The sequence below is a fragment of the Tamandua tetradactyla genome, chromosome 2 (genome assembly GCF_023851605.1).
Source record: "Tamandua tetradactyla isolate mTamTet1 chromosome 2, mTamTet1.pri, whole genome shotgun sequence".
NCBI lineage: Eukaryota > Metazoa > Chordata > Mammalia > Pilosa > Myrmecophagidae > Tamandua > Tamandua tetradactyla.
Genome location: NC_135328.1, coordinates 180,978,071 through 180,997,626, shown reverse-complemented (window position 1 = coordinate 180,997,626; position 19,556 = coordinate 180,978,071). Strand labels below are relative to the sequence as shown.

General features: G+C 40.0%; 1 protein-coding gene and 2 long non-coding RNA genes across 7 annotated transcripts in view; 2 read left to right on the top strand and 1 right to left on the bottom strand.

Annotated features, from left to right (window-relative positions):
• Nucleotides 1–8,066, bottom strand: part of LOC143674380 (uncharacterized) — a 172,007-nt gene extending 163,941 nt beyond the window's left edge. Inside the window, exon 1 of one of the 3 annotated variants that reach the window (XR_013171021.1) lies at nucleotides 7,592–8,066. This is a non-coding gene — a long non-coding RNA (uncharacterized LOC143674380). The remainder of the gene's footprint in view (nucleotides 1–7,591) is intronic. The other 2 variants (XR_013171022.1, XR_013171020.1) reach the window with 2 other exon arrangements.
• LOC143674379 (uncharacterized) overlaps nucleotides 260–19,556 on the top strand; it is a 26,474-nt gene continuing 7,177 nt past the window's right edge. The window contains exons 1-2 of the long non-coding RNA XR_013171019.1: nucleotides 260–355; nucleotides 2,920–3,130. This is a non-coding gene — a long non-coding RNA (uncharacterized LOC143674379). The remainder of the gene's footprint in view (nucleotides 356–2,919; nucleotides 3,131–19,556) is intronic.
• CFAP144 (cilia and flagella associated protein 144) lies at nucleotides 10,856–18,719 on the top strand. Of its 3 annotated transcripts, none has more exons than XM_077150001.1 (4): nucleotides 10,856–11,098; nucleotides 14,524–14,583; nucleotides 16,455–16,601; nucleotides 16,688–16,793. In XM_077150001.1, exons 1-3 carry the CDS (start codon nucleotides 10,966–10,968, stop codon nucleotides 16,586–16,588), a joined length of 327 nt encoding a protein of 108 aa, XP_077006116.1. In that variant the 5' UTR covers nucleotides 10,856–10,965; the 3' UTR covers nucleotides 16,589–16,601; nucleotides 16,688–16,793. The 3 variants fall into 3 exon arrangements, with proteins under 3 accessions (XP_077006116.1, XP_077006115.1, XP_077006114.1); XM_077149999.1 differs by lacking the exon at nucleotides 16,455–16,601 and adding an exon at nucleotides 18,532–18,719 and having other exon boundaries at nucleotides 10,860–11,098; nucleotides 16,688–16,791; XM_077150000.1 differs by lacking the exons at nucleotides 14,524–14,583; nucleotides 16,455–16,601 and adding an exon at nucleotides 18,532–18,719 and having other exon boundaries at nucleotides 10,859–11,098; nucleotides 16,688–16,791.

The window sequence follows — 19,556 nt, the reverse complement described above, 5'->3', positions numbered from 1 at the left end:
TTATTTCTCCTTGGAGATTTCTGCTTTTGTTTCATATATTTTGATGTCACTACTACCAGGACGGCTTTTCTGGGCGCCTTCCAAAGCCACCTCACCACTGCCCTCCCCACACCAACCCAAGGTCAACAACTGTTAGGGGAGTCCCCTCCACAATAGCCCCTCTGCAGGTAGTAAGGTGCACTTTCGCCCTGCCCGCCAGACTCCACCCACATCTACACCCTTCCCTCCCTCCCTCCCTCCCTCCGAGTCTCCTTGGCAACCAGCCGGGAGGCGGGCCTTAGGAGCTGGAGCCACAGGAAAGGCGGAGGTGGGGGGTGAGGGGCCCTGGCCCAGCTCTGGAATTTAATCCGAGAAGGTGAGGGACTACAGGCCAAAACTGAATCTGTCTTGGAGGAAATGTGAGCTTCATCAGGCCTATAAGATTGGGTTTTCATATCACCCTGAGGTTTGGCGAGATAGGAGATGTGGTAACAACCCAGCTCCCTCAGGTGCCGCCATCTGCCTCTTTATTGAGGGACAGATAGAATTTGCGACCCAAAGAACCTAGAGCATCGCTGCGTCATAACCAGATTGAAGAGGACCACCGACTCTTTCAGCAGCCTGGGGAAGGGGATCGGAAAAGGCCACGGTTGGTGGGATTCAGGGTTGCAGTGCTGTCCCATCGCCCACCCCCACCTACCTCTCTATTCCCACGGTTTTTCCCCTGAGGTGAAAGTAGTCGAGCCGCGTTAATATCAAGGCCTTAAGATATCTGCAGCACATACAAGTTCTTACCCAGAATACATACAGAACTCCTACAAATCACTCAGATTGTCAACCTAGTAGAAAATAATTTAGAGACATGAATTGGCACTTCATGAAACAAGATATGCAAATCATCAATAAACATTTGAAAAGGAGAGACCAGAGAATTAAATGGGTTTATCTGCATTGACATTTAAGTCACTCAAGGTGATAGACTCAAGAATAAGACTCGGATAGAAGTATCAAAGTTTTCTTAGAAAAGATGTTATCCAGGAGAGCTGAAGGTGACAGTTCTAGGGAAGTAGTGTCAGGTAACACAAGCTTCTAAGAAGCAAGAGTTTTTCTAAGAGGAATAGTGATTTGGAAGGAGTCAAAGGGGGCAAAGAAGATCTGTAAGTTATATCCCCACCCTGAGGTACTTAAGGCTTTGAGAGAATGAGCAGTTTCCTAAGTGAGAGATCTATGCTAGAAGCAATGTCCTCAAGGGAAATTCAGGTTATAGTTGAAGCTAAGAGATGCAAGGAACGGTCAATGAATAGGGAAGTTTGCTAATCATAATCTGGTCTTTCAGAGGTTACAACAGAGTTTTGTATGGTTTGAGAAGACAAAGGGGTTGAGTCAAAAGGGAAAAAGCTCAGATTATAGGATGGGTATAAAAGAAGATGGGGGACAAATGGGCTTATGATTTGGGTGGTGACCAGTAACATTAAGCAGAGAAAGTGGCTACTCCAGACAAAGGAAAAGAGAGTGCAGTAGTCTCCTAAATCATCTAACATGGGTTTATATAACTTAGGTAGTGAGCAAGAAAGTCTATACCTAGTCATAGGCATTCATGACTGGATAGCCACTCTTCCAGCTTTAGCTGGAAGATATGCTGCTGATTCCAAAAGACAGGGTGTATTAGTTAGGGTTCTCTAGAGAAACAGAATCAACAGGGAACACTTGCAAATATAAAATTTATGAAAGTGTCTCATGTGACCATAGGAACGCAGAGTCCAAAATCCACAGGGCAGGCTGCAAAGCCGATGACTCCAATGGATGGCCTGGATGAACTCCACAGGAGAGGCTCACCAGCCAAAGGAGGAATGGAACCTGTCTCCTCTGAGTCCTCCTTAAAATGCTTCCCATGATTACATTTAGCATCATTAATTGCAGAAGACACTCCCCTTTGGCTGATTACAAATGGAATCAGCTGTGGATGTAGCTGACGTGATCATGACCTAATCCTATGAAATGTCCTCATTGCAACAGACAGGCCAGCACTTGCCCAATCAGATGAACAGGTACCACAACTTGGCCAAGTTGACACCTGTCCCTAACCATGACACAGGGTATGTACGCTTCATAATGGGCATTCAGTCAGGGGTGATGTACAAGGTATAGTGTGTGAAATAATTGCAAGAGTAGGTCTCTGGGCACATTCCCAGTCACTCATTTTGACAAGATGAGTAACTAGAAAAATGTCATTTGAAAAAATGAGAAGAAAGCTACCTCCAATTCCCTCATCTCAACACCAGCCTCTACCTCCTCTTTCTGTACCTTTATCCTCTCATCATCCAACTCACTTTCCTCCCCTACCCTCTCACTCTTTCAACACAAAGTATACTACCCAGTGCCATCCTCCTCTTTTGTCTTTTTGCCCTACCTGGTTCCCTTCTCTGACTAGTATCATCCCTTCCCACCACCCAACTTTAAGGACCTCTCAGCTTAGCTCTCCCTATGTTCCTTCCACACCATCCACTTGCCATCCTGTTCGTCTTGCTCCCCTTTCCCATTACTCCTCTATATTTGCCCCTACTCCTCCTCCTAGCCCTTCTTTCTAGTTTCTTGGACTCTAATTCCCACCAACATACCACCCCTCTGGCCAGGCCACCAACCCCAATCAGTTCACTCAGGTCTGGTGATTGACAAACTTCCTCCTGAAGAGATGATTTCCATACCAGTGAGACAGTTCTGGTGCAATTCAGAACTGCCAAAACTGGGTGCCCAGTAGTCTGATGACCTGGTGGGTATAAGAAATACCAGATGATGGCCAACCAGCATCCAGCCTGAAAGGTCTTCTCAGGAAGTTACAGGGGCCCTTTTCTGTGATGGTGTTTTCAGGTACAACTAGATCCTGATTTTCTCACTATAATCTGAACTCTGACTCCATCTCAATTTTATCAATTCTTTCAGATGCTGAAGACACCTTTAACAAGTTCCCTTTTCAAGACTTACTATTCTTTCCTCTCCTGTTTGATCAGCAAACTTGTATGAGCCTCTACATTTGTAACTGGCCTCTTCATGGAGCTTGGTCTGTGACCAAGTCAGAGAAAAAGCAGGACCAGTGATAGACAAGAAAGAGAGGAGTGAGAAGTATAAAACCTCTCATCTGTACTTTAAGAGGGTAAGTCCTATTGATTAGTTGTGGCTAGATGCAAGTATGAGAATGGGTGATTCCTGAGAACTCACACACAGGGCATAGGCCCCTGCTATATAGATAGATGGGAAATCAAGGGGGTTTGTCTGGTTCTTCCCAGACTCCATTTTTCTGCATCCTAGGATTTCAGAACCATTCCACATGGCCTTTCTGCCCTTTAGAAATGCCTCCTGAAAGAATGGGGAGAGGGACCCTCCATTGTGTTCTCAAAGCACTAAAGGCTGAGCCTCAGTTTGCTGCTTCTACCCTAGAATATGAAAGATGAGTCTAGAAGACAAGGATATATCCAGATCTTCCCAGATCATGGCATTTGAGAAACAGCTAATATTTTTTTAAATGCTCATGTCAAACTGATGTATAGATTCAATGTAGTCTCAGTCAAAAATCCCAGCAGATATTTTTGGGGAACTTGACAAGTTGATTATAATTTATTTATAAATGCGAAGCACCAAGAATAGCAAATATTCTCTTAAAAAATGGTTAGGGAGGAATTTCTCTACCAGATATCAGGACTTATTACAAAAATATATAGAAATTAAGATAGTGTAGGACTGGTACAAACATAGACAAATACACAAATCGAATAGATTCCAATCACATATGTGGACACTTGTTTTAAGACAAAAGTGGTATGGTAGAAAAACAGGTAGGACACTCCTCCATAAATTCGTATCAGGTCAATTAGATACTCATATGAAAAAAAAAGCTAGACTCCTACCTCATACTACACTTAAAAACATCAGTTTCAGTTGGAGCATAGATCTAAATGTTAAAGAGTAAAACAATAAATCTTCTAGAATCGTGCTGTCCACGTGTGTCTATTGAGATGTTCCATAAGTGTGTAAAATTCACACTGAATTTTGAAGACAGCATTAGATATGTAACATATCTCAATAATTTTATGTTGAAATGATAAGTTAAATAACCATATTATTAAAATTAATTTATCTGTTTCCTTTTGCTCTTTTGATGTGGCTCCCAGAAAATTTTAAATGACATATGTGGCTTGCTTCATATTTTTATTGGACAGCACTGATCTAGAAGATAATACAGGAGAATATCTTTATGACATCAAAGTAGGAAAAGATATAAACAGCACTTAAAAAGTACTAACCATAAAGGGAAAGACTGAAATATTTGACCACTTTAAATTTAAAAAGACACTATTAAGTTATTAAAAAGACACCATTTAAAGACTTAAAAGGCAAGTTACAGAATGGGAAAATAGACGTGCAAAAACAAATCTCTCAGAGGGCTTTTATGAATAATGTATTTTAAAGCTTCAACAAATCAAAAAGAAAATAAATATTCTAATAGAAAAATGAGAAAAAATTCGAACAGGCACCTCACAAAAGAGAATATCCAAATGACAAATACATGCAAAACTGTTTGACCCCATTGGTCAATAGGAAAATTCAAATTAAAACCATAATGATTTACCACTGGTGCCAGTTTGAAAGTGTTATGTACCCCAGAGAAGCCATGTTTTAATCCTGATTCAATCTTGTGGAGGCAGCCATTTCTTTTAATCCTGATTCAATACTGTAAGGTGGAAACTTTTGACTGGATTATCTCCACAGAGATGTGGCATGCCCAACTGTGGGTGTGACCTTTTAATTAGATGAGATATGGCTCCACCTATTCAAGGTGAGTCTTGATTAGTTTACTGGAATTCTTTAAAAAAGGAAACATTTTGGAGAAAGTTCAGAAATGACAGAGATGCCTGGAGATGTAGACTCTTGGAGAGCAGAAATGACAGAGCCCACACAGCCCAGAGACCTTTGGAGATGAAAAATAAAACACCCTTGGGGAAGCTGTTTGAAATAGGAAGCCAAAGACCCCAGCAGATGCCAGCCATGTACCTTCCTAGCTGACAAAGATGTTCCAGAAACCCATCGGCCTTTCTTTAATTAAGGTATCTTTCCCTGAATGCCTTAGTTTGGACATTTTTTATAGTCTTAGAACTTGAAACTTGTAACTTATTAAATTCCCTTTTAAAAGCCATTCCATTTCTGGTATACTGCATTCTGGCAGCTTAACAAACTAATACACTACTCCACACCCACTAAAGTGACTAATTAAAAAGACCAACAATTTGAAGTGTTGATAATGATGTGGATCAATAAGAATCCCAGTGCAGGGTAAATTGGTTCCACTATTTTGAAAAATAATTTGGTATCAGCTACTAAAATTGAACACAGGCATTCCCTATGATCCAGTAATCCACTCTTAAGTATATATCTGCAAAATGTGTGTACATGTGCACCCAAAAAAAATCTATAAAAATGTTCATGATCATGACAGCATACTAATACAACTCACCACCCAGTAAAATGAATAAATAAAATATGGTATATTTACAAAATGGAACACTCTACAGTTATGAAAAGGAATGAAACCACAGCTATATGCAACAACATAGATGAATCCCACAAATGTAATGTTAAGCATAAGAAACCAAACTAAAGCATACATACTGTATGATTCCATTTATAGAAAGTGAAAACCCAGCTAAAGTAACTTCTGGTGGTAGAAGTCAGGATAGTGGTTAGTTTGAGGAAAAAACAAAAGACAGTATTTGTGAAGGGGCATGAGAAGGGCATCTATGGTTCTGTCAATATTCTATTTCTTTTTTGTGAAATGATTACAAACGTGTAGCTTGAAATAAAACGATGTGAGCTGTACATTTGGGGAGAAGGGTCTTTTTTGCATATGTGTAATGTTTCACAATTAAGAAGCGTTTTGTTTCACTTTGTTTTTTAAATGTGAATGCTTATCAATAAGACCTAACTTGGAACTGAGTTCTGACAGTTGTGATTCCAGGAGAAAGGTTCAGGGATCTTCCATAAAGAACACAGCAATTCTCTCCTTTATCCATCCTTCCTGGTCTGCCAAGTGTGGAGAAATGAGATCAATATGTATTTTTGTCTTTTATTATCTTAATACAATGAACTGATATTTTTTAATATCAAACCAACCTTGTATCCCTGTGGTAAACCCCATTTGTTTATGATATATTTTTAATATATTTTGGATTTTATTTGCTAATACTTAGTTAATGATTTTTGCATAAATGTTCCTGATGAATTTTTAGTTTCCTTTTCTTGTAATGTCTTTGGTTTGGTATCAGTGTAATGTTCATCTCAAAAAATGAGTTGGGAAGTGTTTTCTATTTTCTGAAAAAGTTTGTGTAGGATTAGTGTCTTTGCATTATATGTGCAATGGATTAACCAGAAAATAATTTTGACTAGGAGGTTTTTATTGTGGCATGTTGTCAAATACAAATTCAATTTCTTTAATAAGGTTATTTAGATTTTCTAATTCATTGTCAGTTCTAGAGATTTATATCTTCACAGTTGTCCATTCCATCTAAGTTGCCAAATTTATAGGCTCAAAATTGTGTTTAAATTTTCCTAATGGTCCATTTAATGTCTGTAGAATCTGTAGTTATTCCCCACTTTCATTCATTATATTGGTAATTTGTGTCTTCTTTTTTTCCTTCTTTGATTAGTCCAGCCAAAAGTTTATATATTTTCACTCTATTTTCAACAAATCATTTTTTATTTTATTAGTTTTATCTATCCTTGGCCTGTTTTCCATGCCATTGATCTCCATTCTTTATTTCTTTCCTTCTACATATTTTTATTACACTTGCTCTTTTTCTAACTTCTTAAGCTTAGTTCATCAATATTAGGGATGTGAAAAAAATGCTTTTTGTCTATTAGAAGCATTTAAATCAACAAATTTACCTCTATACATTGCTTTTGATAGTTCATTCATTTTCATCACCTCAAAATGTTTTTCATTTATCTTGTTACTTTCTTTGATGCATGAATTATTTAGGACTATGTTAATTTTCAAATATTTCAGATTTTCTAGATATCCTTCAGTGATTGATTTCTAATTTACATTCTGTTATCATCAGAGAATATATATGATTTCAGTCATTTTAAATTTAATGAGACTTGTTTTCTGGCCTAATATGTGGTCTATATTGGTGAATGTTCCATATGTACTTGAAAAGAATGTGTACCCTGTTGTTGATGAGTTTTGAGTGCTATGATTGTCAATTAAGTCAAACTGATTGATAGTGATTTCAAGTCTATACACTTACTGTTTTCTATCTACTTGCTTTATCAGTTACTAACAGAGGAGTGTTGAAATCCCCAACTATAATTTTGGATTTGTCTGTCCTTTCAGATCTGTCCACTTTTGTTTCTTATGTCTTAGATGCATACACATTTAGGATTGCTGCCTTCTTAGTGCAATGATCCATTTTTATAAAATGTCTCTCATTATATGTGTTAGTTTTCTAGGGCTACTGTAACAAAGTATGAAAAGCTGGATGGCTTAAAACAATAGAAATGTATTTTATCACAATTCTGGATGCTAGAAGTCTGAAATCTGTAGGAGAGAATCCTTCCTTACCTCTTCTTAGCTTTTGAGGGTTTGCCAGCAATATTTGGGCTACAATCTCTGCCTCAGTCATTATAAGGCATTGTCCCCTTTATCTGCTTATGTTCAGTTCTCTCCTCATAAGGACACTCACTAGTCATAATGGATTGAGCATATTCTATTCCAGTATGACCTCATTTTAAGTCATCTAATTCTATCTGTAACTATTCTAGTTGCAAGTAAGGTACTAGAGTACCTTATTCTGAGGTACTAGAGATCAGTGCTTTGACATATTTGGTGGTGGGGGGGGGTGATACAATTCAACCTGTAAGTGCTGGTCATACAATGCAACCTGTAACATGCCTAATCCTTAAACCTACTTTGATATAAATACAACTACTCCAGCTTTCTTATGATTCATGTTTGCTTGGTATATCTGTGTCTGTCTTTATACTTTTAATCTATGAGTGTCTTTGATAAAGTTGATTTTTTTGTATATAGTATATGTTTATCCAGTCTAACAATCACTGCTTTTTATTGGAGTATTTTATATTCAACAGAATTATCAGTATGGTTTGGTTTGAATCTACTATCTTGTGATTTGCTTTCTATTTGTGACATCTTTGTGTTCCTTATTACTTCTTGTCTTTTAGATTGAGTTTCTTAGTATATCTCTTTGTCTTATTTTTCTTTTAGTGGTTTCTCTGATTTACAATGCACATCTTTAACTTATTCTTGTCTACTCTCAAATAATCTTATAGCACATTACATATAATGTAAAAATATATAACTGTATATTTCCATTTTCCCTGTTTTTGTTTTTATATCACACATTTACTTCTACATATTTTAAACTCCACAACATATTGTTAGCTAAACAATTTTCTTTAAAATAAATTTTTAAATGAGAAAGAATTATTTTATATTTACCAACATATTTACCATTTTGGCGTCCTTTATTCCTTTATGTAGATCTAAGTTCTATCTACTATTATTTTCCTACAGTCTGATGAACTTCCTTTATTCCACCTTCTTTCTTAAAGGATATTTTCACTGATTATAGAATTTTCTGCTGTTGGGCATTTTCTTTCAATACTTTAATGAAGTTCCATTGCATTCTGTCTTGCATAGTGCTGATGAGAGAGGTCTGTGAATATTTCTTATATTTGTTCTACTGTAAATAATTTCTCTATTTTCCTCTGGATGCTTTTTCTGTTTTTTGTTTTTGTTTTTTTATACTTCTGGATGCTTTCATCACTGGTTTTCAGAAATGATTATGAGGTGCTTTGTTGGGAATTTCTTTGTATTCATCCTGCTCAGGGTATGTTGAAATTCATCAAATTTGGACATTATTTACCCATTAATTCTTCAAATATTTCTTTCCTCCCTCTCCTTTCTTTGTGGAACTCCAATAAGACCACTCTTCACAGGCTGCTGAGATGTTGTTCATTTTTCTTTTTGTCTTTCTCTTTGTGTGCTTCAATCTGGATAGTTTCTATTGCAATGTCTTTGGGATCACTGATATTTTCTTCTCCAGTATGTAGTCAGCTTTTAATCCCACCCAGGGAAGTTTTCATATATTATATCTTTCACCTCTAGAACAGCCTTTGGTATTTTTTGTTTTTTGTTTTTCACATCTGCCACACTTACAATTTTTTCCTTTAAACTCTTGAATATATGAATAACAGCTTTTTTAAAGATCTTGAACTTAATTCCATCTAATAATTTTTAATTGATGCTGTCTATGATGAATGTTGCATGTCTTGTGCTGGATTTTGTTGGCTTTAAAGTGTCAGAAGCTTTTCTAACAATCAGTTTAGCTTCTTGTGAATCAACTTGATCCTTTTAAAGCTTAATTTTAAACTTTGTTAGTATGAGTCTTGTATAGCCTTCTTTCTAAGGCTAACTTACCCCTATGACTAAGGTGTAAACTTTTCTCTAGTAAATGCCTTCAACAAGGATTCTCCACTCTGTTTGGTCAGTTACTTTTCTCTCAGTTTTGCCTGAGTTCTGGGAATTGTTGAACTCACAGCTTTCCAGTCATTATTCTTTGCCCAGCCTCATGGAGTTTCACCCTCTGCATAGCCCTCTTCGAATCAGGCAACAGATTCAAGGAGGCTCCATACAGATTCCTGGACATCTCTTCCCTCTCTCCCCTCTCCTCTCTCCTCTCCTTTCCAATACGCTTCTCCACAAATTTTAGCTACCTCAGGGAACCCTGAATACAAATCTGTGTCTCATCAACCTAGCAATACTGCCATGTTAAGCTTGAATTTGTCCTTTCTGCACATTTCAGAAAGTACCTCCAGACAGAAATTTGGGGCAATTGTAGGGTTCACCTCAATGCTTCCCTTCTTTCAAGAATCATAGTCCAGCACTGCTTGTTCTCCAATGTTCAAAATAAGATATTTCATATATTTTGACCAGTTTCTAGTTTTCTTGGCAAGTCTAATCCCAGCTACTCCATCATGGCCAGAAATACAAGTCTTCCTGTAACTCTGGGTTTGGAACACAACATGGACACAAAGAAAAATCGGACTGAGGGCTATAGATCAGGAAAGGGTTTTGAAAGAAGATTACAGCTGAGCTCATTATAAACACTGGATAGGTGTTCCCCAGACAGGCAAAAGGGTAAAGTGTCTTCCAGGCCAAAGAACAGCATGAGCTAAAACAAGGAGTCATAAAATAGCTTGCTGGATTCAGGAAAGTACAAAAATATCCACCACCCCCAAAATATCCACCCCTCTGACATGTTCAACACTAAGTCCCCAGGACCTAAACATATCCTGGAACATATTGTGTCCTGAGTGAATGAGCAAATGAAGTATATAGTGGGGAAGAAAAAAGGCTTTGGAGTTAGTGGTCAGGTACTTACTTAAATCAGGCATGGCTCTTTTCTCTATTTAGGCCTATTTTTGGTTCTTCTAAAATAAAGTACAAAGCCGCGAAGTGACTTAGATTAGGGAAGAGTTATTCTATCGATATTATCACGTTGGGTTCAGCCAGAATGCCACCTGCTTTAACAGTGGGATAGGTATCTGGCTTCCAAAATTTAGGAAAAGACAAGTCCGTTACCTCCTGAGTCTGCCCCTTGACGGCGCAATCCTTTTCTGGAATTACCCAGGGGCAGGTATAGAACCCAGGTTAAATCGGGATATTGATGAGGTTGGGACAAAAGCCAAAAAGGAGGCGGTGTGCGAAATAAGGTTATGGGAGGTGGGGAGAGGGCAGGATAGACCGAAGTAGGCGAGTGCGCCGGCTCGAGCGAGATCGAAGGAAGGCGGGACGTACGGGACGCTGTTGCCTGGCGACAGCGTCGGACGCGATAGCGGGAGAACTGCGAGAGTCCCGGCGGCGGCTAACCGCGGGAGAGCGGTGAGGGAGCTGGACCCAGCCGGACCAGATCCATGGCGGGCCACCAAAGGGAGAAGGTGGTCCCAGATGAGGTCCATCAGAACCAGATCTTGCGGGAATTGTACCTCCGAGAGCTCCGAACCCAGAAACTCTACACGCAGTATCACGTGAATCCTCTCCGCAAGGGTGAGGGACTGAGCGGAAGGGAAAAAGGGGAGAGAGGAGAGAGGGCGCTCCCGAGAAGGAGAGGGCTTCTTGGGGGCGGGAAGGGGAGTGCGGGCCGGAGCTAAACAAGAAGAATCCTTCTCTGACACCTCCCAACCCCCACCCCTAAGCAAGCTGGGGTTACGCCTCAGCTCCTGATGTTTTAAGACCTTCATAGGCTTCAGGAGCTTTGGGGGAGGCTTACCCCACTTCGCATCAAAAACGTGTTGAGTATATTAAAATGTCCATGTCACGATTAAGTAATACTTTCGTTGTAAAAAAAAAAGAAGAAGAAGAAAGGTGAAAGGCTTTTTATAATTTTGCTTTTAAAATACTTCCATTTTGTAGGAATTTTTTTTTTTTTTTTTTTTGGTTTTGTGTTTTTAAGCTAAAATTTCTTTCTGGCTTCTAATACTGTCTTAGACCATCAGAAAACTCAGGAGTAGTAGACCCCTGGCTCATAGTGCCCCCTGATAAAATGCCCCTACTTACCACTGATCTCACTTAGCACACTCCCTGAGCAGTTTCATCTGGTCCTTTACCGTCATATCCCCCTAAATGCCACTGCGTCTTTTGCCTCTCCAGACTTGTGCCCAAACACCTACCAGCTGCCTTCCCCTAGACAACCCATAGGTAACTCAAACTTAGCAGTTTGCAAACTAGATCATCCCTCATTTTTACCCTACCCCTACTAGTCCAGAATATTGACTCTCTCAAGTTAGGAGGTTAGGGATCATCCCTGTCCCCGCTCCTGAATGCCACGTATTTAAGAAATCACTTAGTCCTGTTTATTTCTTAATATCTTTCTCATCTGGCCCTTCCTGCTTCCTACCTCAGTCAAGGACACCACCATGCATGTGGATGCATCTCTGCCTCTGTCACCTACTGAGGCCTCTTAACTCCACCCTCTAAGTAGCCCCTGAATCTGCCTGTCTCTCCATCTTCACTTGACAGCCTCAACAGGGCGCTTGACAAGGCAGCCTGGTTTGGTCTGATGGACTCTGAATTGCTCGTCTTTCCTCCACATGGGCTCCTGCAACCCATCCCCCCACCACTGCTAGGTTATCCTAAAAGGCAAATTTGATCAGGTCAGTTCCTTTATATGATCCTTAATATCCTTAAGTGGCCTTCTGAGCTAAAGTTTAAATCAGTCAGTAAGAGACCCCTCTGGATTTAACAGTGCTTCCTACCCAGCCTCATCTAATATTGCCTTCCCCACTCACACACATATTCCTTTAATAAATATTTTAATGTCTACTCTGCACCAATTACTGTTATTCCTATACCCACTCCCTTCTTTCCTGCCTTTTCTAAAGAAACGGATTTCCTAAATCATGCCATTCCCCACTTATCTTCACAAACACTGTTCCTTCTTCCTGAACTCCTCTCCCAGCTTCTCTGCCTAATTAACTATAATTGGGTGCCCAGAAAGTAACTCACTGTAGTGTAGCTATATAAAGAAGATGCAGCATCTTCATTTTGCTTATAACTAATCTAGTTTTCCTCAGGAGCCCCCCAACCATTAATTTAGGAAAACAAATTAAGGTCCAATTCTGTTTATTCCAGCAATTTAAATAATCCCGTCAGGCAACATTCAGGAATTCTAGGAAAGGTGTTGGTCTCCCAACTAATTTCTCTTGGGCACATGATTAATATGATCCATTGAGACAAAGTAAGAAAATGTTAGAACTTTCATTGATGTTTACTCTTATCTATGAAGAAAGACATCATGTTTTGCTACCATGCTGGTAATAGTACATAGAGACTATATAAATAAACATACATATATTAAGGATGCATACTCAAAAGTATTTTACTGGTACAGAACTTGAGATTAAAAACAGTTTGGAAGGGGGTGTGAGGGTAGTTCAGTGGTAGAAATCTCACCTGCCATGCAGGAGACCTGAGTTCGATTCCCAGCCCATGCACTTCTCAAAACTAACAAATAAAAAAACCAACAAAAAGAAACAAACAAAAATTCAACAAATGGTGCTTCAATAACAGGATATTCGCATGGAAAAAGAATGAAATGAGACCCCACCATATAGCATACAGAAAAAAAAAAAAAGTTGGAGACCACTGATTTTCACTGGCCTCTCCTCACTTCCCATACTTCCCACCTAGCTCATTTTTCTGGAGCTACTTGGGCCTTCTTGGTGTTTCTTAGTCTCACCAAGCTCTTCCCCCGGATACTCATACAGCTCATTCCTTCGCTTTGTTCAGAACTCTGATCAAATTTATCTCCTTAGAGCTATGTCACCCCTCCCCCACCCCACCACTGACTCTCTACTTAATTCTGCTTTATTTTTCCTCATCACTTTTATTTCCTTGTCATTGTATGTAGAAAGGAAACTCAGTGAATACAGAAACCTCCTGTCCTGTTCATAGCTATACTGTCAGTGCACCGATAATTAAGAACTGAATGAATGAATGTGGTGCTGTTCCTCCGTGATCTCATGGTCTCCTGGGCATATATCACTACCTGACTAACCTCATTTGACTGCCTGGCAGGTAACCCTCCCTCCAGACCAGTGCTATCCAACAGTACATTCTGCAATGATAAAAATGTTCTCTATCTGCATTGCCCAAAACATTAGCTATTAGCCACATGTGGCTTTTGAGTACTTGAAATGTGACTAGTGTGACTAGGAAACTGAATTTTTTAGTTGTATTTAATTTTTTTAAAGATTTTAAGTACTTTATTCTTTAATGCTGTATATGATTGCACTAAGTTTTTTTCGTCATATAGCTGTGCATTTATCATCCAATTGACTTATTTTTCTTTTTGTGAAAAATAACATATATACAAAAAAGCAATAAATTTCAAAGCACATCATAACAATTAGTTGTAGAACAGATTTTAGAGTTTGGTGTGGGTTACAGTTCCACAATTTTAAGTTTACTTCTAGCTGCTCTAACAAACTGGAGACTAAAAGAAATACCAATATAATGATTCAGCAATCATACTCATTTGTTAACCCTGTATAACTCCACCATCACCTTTGATCTTTCTCCCACTCTTTAATAGTATTCAGGCTATGCCCATTCTAACTTTCTCATGTTGGAAGGGGTTGTCAATAATGTGGGATAGAGGGTTGGAACTAGTTGATGTTCTGGAGAGGTTGGCCTCTCTGATCCCAAGACTTATCTGGTCCAGGGAGTTGTATTTAATTTTAATCATTTCAATTCAAATAGCTACTTGTGGCTGATGGCCACCATACTAGACAGTGACACTCTAGATTGTGAGCTCCTGGAGGCCTTATTCAATTTTGTCCCATGGTGCTCAGCACAATACCTGACATTTGGCGAATACTCCCGTGCTAAACAGGTACTCAGCCTAAGGTTGGTCTTAGAGAGGACAGGGAGCTAGTGTTTTAATGTGAACCTATGATGCTTTTTTTCTCCAGTTCACACAATCACCAGAAAACCCATGTCTTGGCATGATAACCTGGAGGAACCTGCAGATGGTAAGTCTTGGAATTTGAGAATACTAATTGAGATGCAGCACAGAGAGATAGGCTGGCTGGAGAGAGCTCTCAGGGAAGTGTTAGCTGGGGGCAAGCTAATTGTCCTCTGCTTTGATCATCTGGAAACTGGACTCATGTTAACCAAGCTCATGAGAGACTGACATTCAACCATAAGCCAGTTTCTTAACTGTCAAAGACAACAAAAATGTTCCTTATGTTCTCAATGATACATTCGTTCATTCGGCAAACATTTAGTAATTGTAAGGATGAAATCTAGAGTCAGGCCAACTGAGTTCAAATCCTGGTTCTGCCACTTATTAACTGTGTGATATGGGGCAAGTTATTTAACTGTTCTGAGCTTCTCTCTTAGGATTGTTGTGAAGATAAAATAATGCAAGTGTTTAGAACAATATCTGGTACATGCCACACAATAAATATTATTTGTTATTTTCATTATTACCATGTGATAGTCACTATGTTTGGGCCAAGGGTGAGAATCTCTTAGTGAAGGAGATAGCCAATTAAATAAACTAATAGGAAGAACAGGATTAGTTTGGCAACAGCATAGAAGACAGGTGCCTAAGCCAGACACTGGCGTTCTGGGAAGTCTCTTTGGAGGAGATGGTAACAGGATGAGATGGTGGATGTCAGATGAAGAAGACTATGGAAGGGCATTCCAAGTTATATGGAAAGGCACAGAAGTGAGAAATACCAGCCTGATTCAAGAAGTGCAAATTGCCTGGCATTGCTGCAATACACAGATGTGGAGAGGGTCACGTTTGGGAATGAAGGAAGAGAGATACTTGGTGGAAAGCCTAATCCTTCCTGGAAAGTCCCATTCCTCTCCTCTGTCTTCCTAGGGTAGAATTTGATGGAGGAAGGGTATAGGCTTTTATATAGTAGGATAGCATGGGAAGCAGGGGAAGTGGAGATCTGATAGCATAGTGAAGGAGATGGACAGGTGAATAAATTAATGGAGAAGCAAGATTGTTATCTGTAGTGAGGAGACTAGCTTAGCAAAAGTAAAGGGTGTGGGGCAAGCAACAGCGACTGAGTGACATAATTCTTGCCTGCCATGCAGGAGACCCAGGTTCAATTCCCAGAGCCTGCCCATGCCCCCCCCCAAAAAAAAAGTGAAGAAAGGGCGTGAGCCAGGGAATTGACAGACAAGTGAATAGATTAGTGGAGAAGCAGGATTGTTATCTGTAGTGAGGAGACTAGCCTAGCAAAAGTAAAGGATGTGAGCCAAGGACTTGTAGCACTAAGGAAAATAAATTGGCATGGGTCTTGAAAGCCAGGAGGGAATTTATGACTACTATCTGCCTTATAATAAGGATACATCCAGTCCATTGCCAAGTCCTTTATATACACATTACTTCATTCCATTCTCACAGCCATTTTGCCAAGATAGATATTTCCCTTCCATTTTTACAGGTGAATAAAGTAAGAAGTTAAACAAGCTGACAAACTAATAGTGATATAGCCAGGATGGTTTGTCTCCAAAGCCAGGTTCCTTCCATTGTCAAGCTGCCTCTCTCATGTTGAAAGTTGATAGGGTAGAATTTGAAAATTTATGTTTTTTAATTCTTAAACTGTGGAGTTACAAAACACATCTGGTGTCAGCAGACCTATTTGTTTCAGTACAGAAGATTTTTTTTTTTTCCGCATGGGCAGGCACCAGGAATCGAACCCTGGTCTCCAGCATGGCAGACAAGAACTCTGCCTGCTGAACCATGGCCTGCCCTCATGCTGAGTCATGGCCTACCCTCAATACAGAGAATTTGACCTCATTTCTTGCCACCCTCTTCTTTGCTCTCTCTGCCCCAACTGTGTTGGCAACAACTGCAATGCTTTTCTCCTCTTCTTCCCAGGGCTGGTTCCTGCTTGGCTTCTAGAGAGGCCTTCTTTCCCCATCCCATCCAGAGGAGCTGGCACACAGTTTGTGCTCAACAAATCTTGTTTGAAAATGAGTGAAGGAACTAGACACCCCTGTCTCGAGGTCTAGGGATGCTCTGCCAGTAAGGAATGATGTGGCCAGAGTAAAGAGTGCAGGAACATCAGCCCAAAAGCCTGCCTCCATCCTAACTCAAGCCTGATTTCCCAGCCAGGTTTCTGAATCTCATTCACCATGCTTCCCAGGAACCAAGGAAGAAATACCCAGAGACACAGACTGAAAGCCAAGAAATTGGATGGGACTCAGAGCCCTTGGTAAGCATGGCTCCTTTACTTAGAAAACACTAAGATGTACACAGGCAATGTAAGTGGAAGCTAAGAGAACAGTGTATGGAGCCAGTGGCCTGGCCTGGTTTGAATTCCAGCTACCTCTTACTAGCCCTGTGACCTTGGATAACTGACTAAGTTCTTTTAGGCCTCAATTAACCTCATTGTAAAATGGGGATATTACAGTACATGTCTCAGAAGGTTGTGATGAGGACTAAAATAAGTAATAGTTATAAAGCATTTAGTGCTGTGTAAGTGTTGATTAAATACATGTTGCTGATGGTAGATGCCTGAATTGTTACTAGTTATTAGTTACCTTTGAGCTCTGTTCCCTTATCTATGAAATGAAAATGTTAGGATCAGCACTCACCTCATTTGAAAGGCACAACTAGCTGCCTGGGAAATTTGGGCTTTAGCCCATTGTCACTCTAAATAAAATAGGGTTTTTGTTACTAAGAGAAAAATATAGAATTTTGACTAGACAGCTTGAAGTTTCTACCACACTTGTTTTTAATTCTGTTTATATCTTTCATCACACAGAAAGTTTTGATTTTTAAGTAGTCAAATATGCCAGTCTTTTCCATTAGTTTCTGGGTTTTGTGCTTGAGTAGGAAAACCTTCAACATAACTAACTACAAAGCAACTTTTTATATTTTCCCCCTAAGATTTTTTGTTTGTTTGTTTTACATTTGGTTTTTAATTCATCTGATATTTTTGCATACAGCATAAAGTTGCATGTAGCTACATGCTCTCTTAGTTTGCTAGCGCTGCCATACAAGTACTGCAAACTGGGGGGTGTGGGAGGTGGGCTTAAAACAACAGAAATTTACTGTCTCATAGTTCTGGAGGCTAGAAGTCCAAAATAAACATATAGGCAAGGCCATACTTCAATCAAAGTCTGTAGGGAAGAATCTGTTCCATTCATCTTCTTGCTTCTGGTGGTTTGCCAGCAATCCATGATATTCTCCCCTCTGTCTCTCTATATATAAATTTCCTCTATTTATAAAATCACCAATCATATTGGATTCCATTACACGAGTGTTGTGCAACCATAAATGATACCTAAGCTAGAGTTAGAGGGTGGTGTCATTGGGGAGAAAAGCCTTGATTAGTCTCAAGTTGGGACTCCCTGCAGGACCTGACCCTGGACAGACATTACTCCCAACCTGGGACATTAGAGACGCCACACTCAATGAATAACTGTTTCCTAAGAACATTTGCTGAAAGTATGTCCTTTATTCATCTTTAAGATTTATGTGTCAAAGTGCTCACTTGTACTCAGTTCTCTGACTACTTCAAACAACAATCTTTCTCTCATTTGACAAGTGTGTACTGAATAACTACTATGTGCTGGATGCTGATCTAGGTGCTAAGAATATAACAGTGACTAAAACAGACACAGCACCCACCCTCATAGAGCCCACATTTTCATGGGTGAAGAGTCCATAGATGTGGCCTCCAACTTGGGCAGTGGAACAGGGAAGTGCAGCTACTTTGCACCAGGCCCTAGATAAGATACGTTGTATAGGTTTTTCTCATCCGCTTCTCACACTCTTTTGGTATAGATATTGTCATCTCCACTTCATAAATCAGAGTTTAGCAGGGAAAAGCAACATGCCTGAGGCAACACATCAGAGGAAGGGGCCTGATTCAAGCCAGGTCCATCTGACTCCAAAGCCAGGTCTTCCCCTTCCCCAGGTTTCATTTTGACCCCTGTGTTCTCTATAGGTCAACCCAGAACGCAGTGACCGCAGGCTGAACCACCTCAGGGTCTACAATGACATCACTCTGTACAAGGCTAAAATGTGGAGCTTGGGAGAAGATGATCGCCACAAGTAGCATCCCAGCAGTGGTATCAATCCCTGTATTCAATGCCCAAAGTGTGTGCTGCCCAAATAAATGTTTTAAAACCCAAATCTGGCTTTTCCTATCTTGAGTCTCCTACTTTTCTCATTTCAAGTCCATTAAATCCTTAATCTTGTAAATCAGTGTGAGACTTCCTATTAAAGATGGCAGACTGTCATACAGTTTTCTCCTCTGGCTTCACAGTCCCCAATAAAAGACAATAGAGAGATAAAACTGGCATAAACTCGCAACAACAGACAGAATCAAAGAGAAATACTAGTAATCAAGAAAACGACATATTTGGAAGATGGAAAACTGATAGAGGAGAGGGAAGAAAACCACACCATATAAACCAAAAAGGGGCACCTCTGTGCATACAGTCCCTGCCTCCTGAAATCCTGAAGAGAGGGGCAAGACTCTGAGACAGAGGGGGGAAGCAGAGAACTGAAATGAGCATTGGTAGGGAACCTGCAGGTAGTCCTACTCCATGCACATGCCAGCAGCCAGGCAGCTAACATCTCTCCCAGACAGGAGGCTGGAGATTTATCCTTGGGGAAATGGGAGAGGCTCACAGGACTCAGGTACTCTACATATAAAGTAGAGCAGGAGTGCGGTGTGAGGCTGAAGCCCGAGTCCATGAAAATCTGCAGAAGGAATGTTGAGCCCCTAGCCTGCCCACACGTGCACTGCACTTATACCCTGGGTTTGAAGTTGAAGGGTTCCTCTCACAAGAAACTAAACAGCTCTGAAAGCAAAGCGCCCCTACATAGTACCATTTAAGGGTCTTCTAAAGAAAGGGCCGAGGCAGTCAGTTTCCCCTTCTGCTGCCAATTATCTCTCCTGAACTTCATCCTGCTGAGCTAGCACCTGAACGCTGGATCAGAGCTGCAGCGACCTCAGCTGCTGCT

What these genes read in the sequence shown, in the direction of transcription:
- CFAP144 (XM_077149999.1), top strand. Translation starts at nt 10,966, where the DNA reads ATGGCGGGCCACCAAAGGGAGAAGGTGGTCCCAGATGAGGTCCATCAG. An exon ending in CGTGAATCCTCTCCGCAAGG is followed by an intron (nt 11,099 to 14,523) that starts GTGAGGGACTGA and finishes TTTTTTCTCCAG; the next exon opens with TTCACACAATCACCAGAAAA. An exon ending in CCTGGAGGAACCTGCAGATG is followed by an intron (nt 14,584 to 16,687) that starts GTAAGTCTTGGA and finishes CTGATTTCCCAG; the next exon opens with CCAGGTTTCTGAATCTCATT.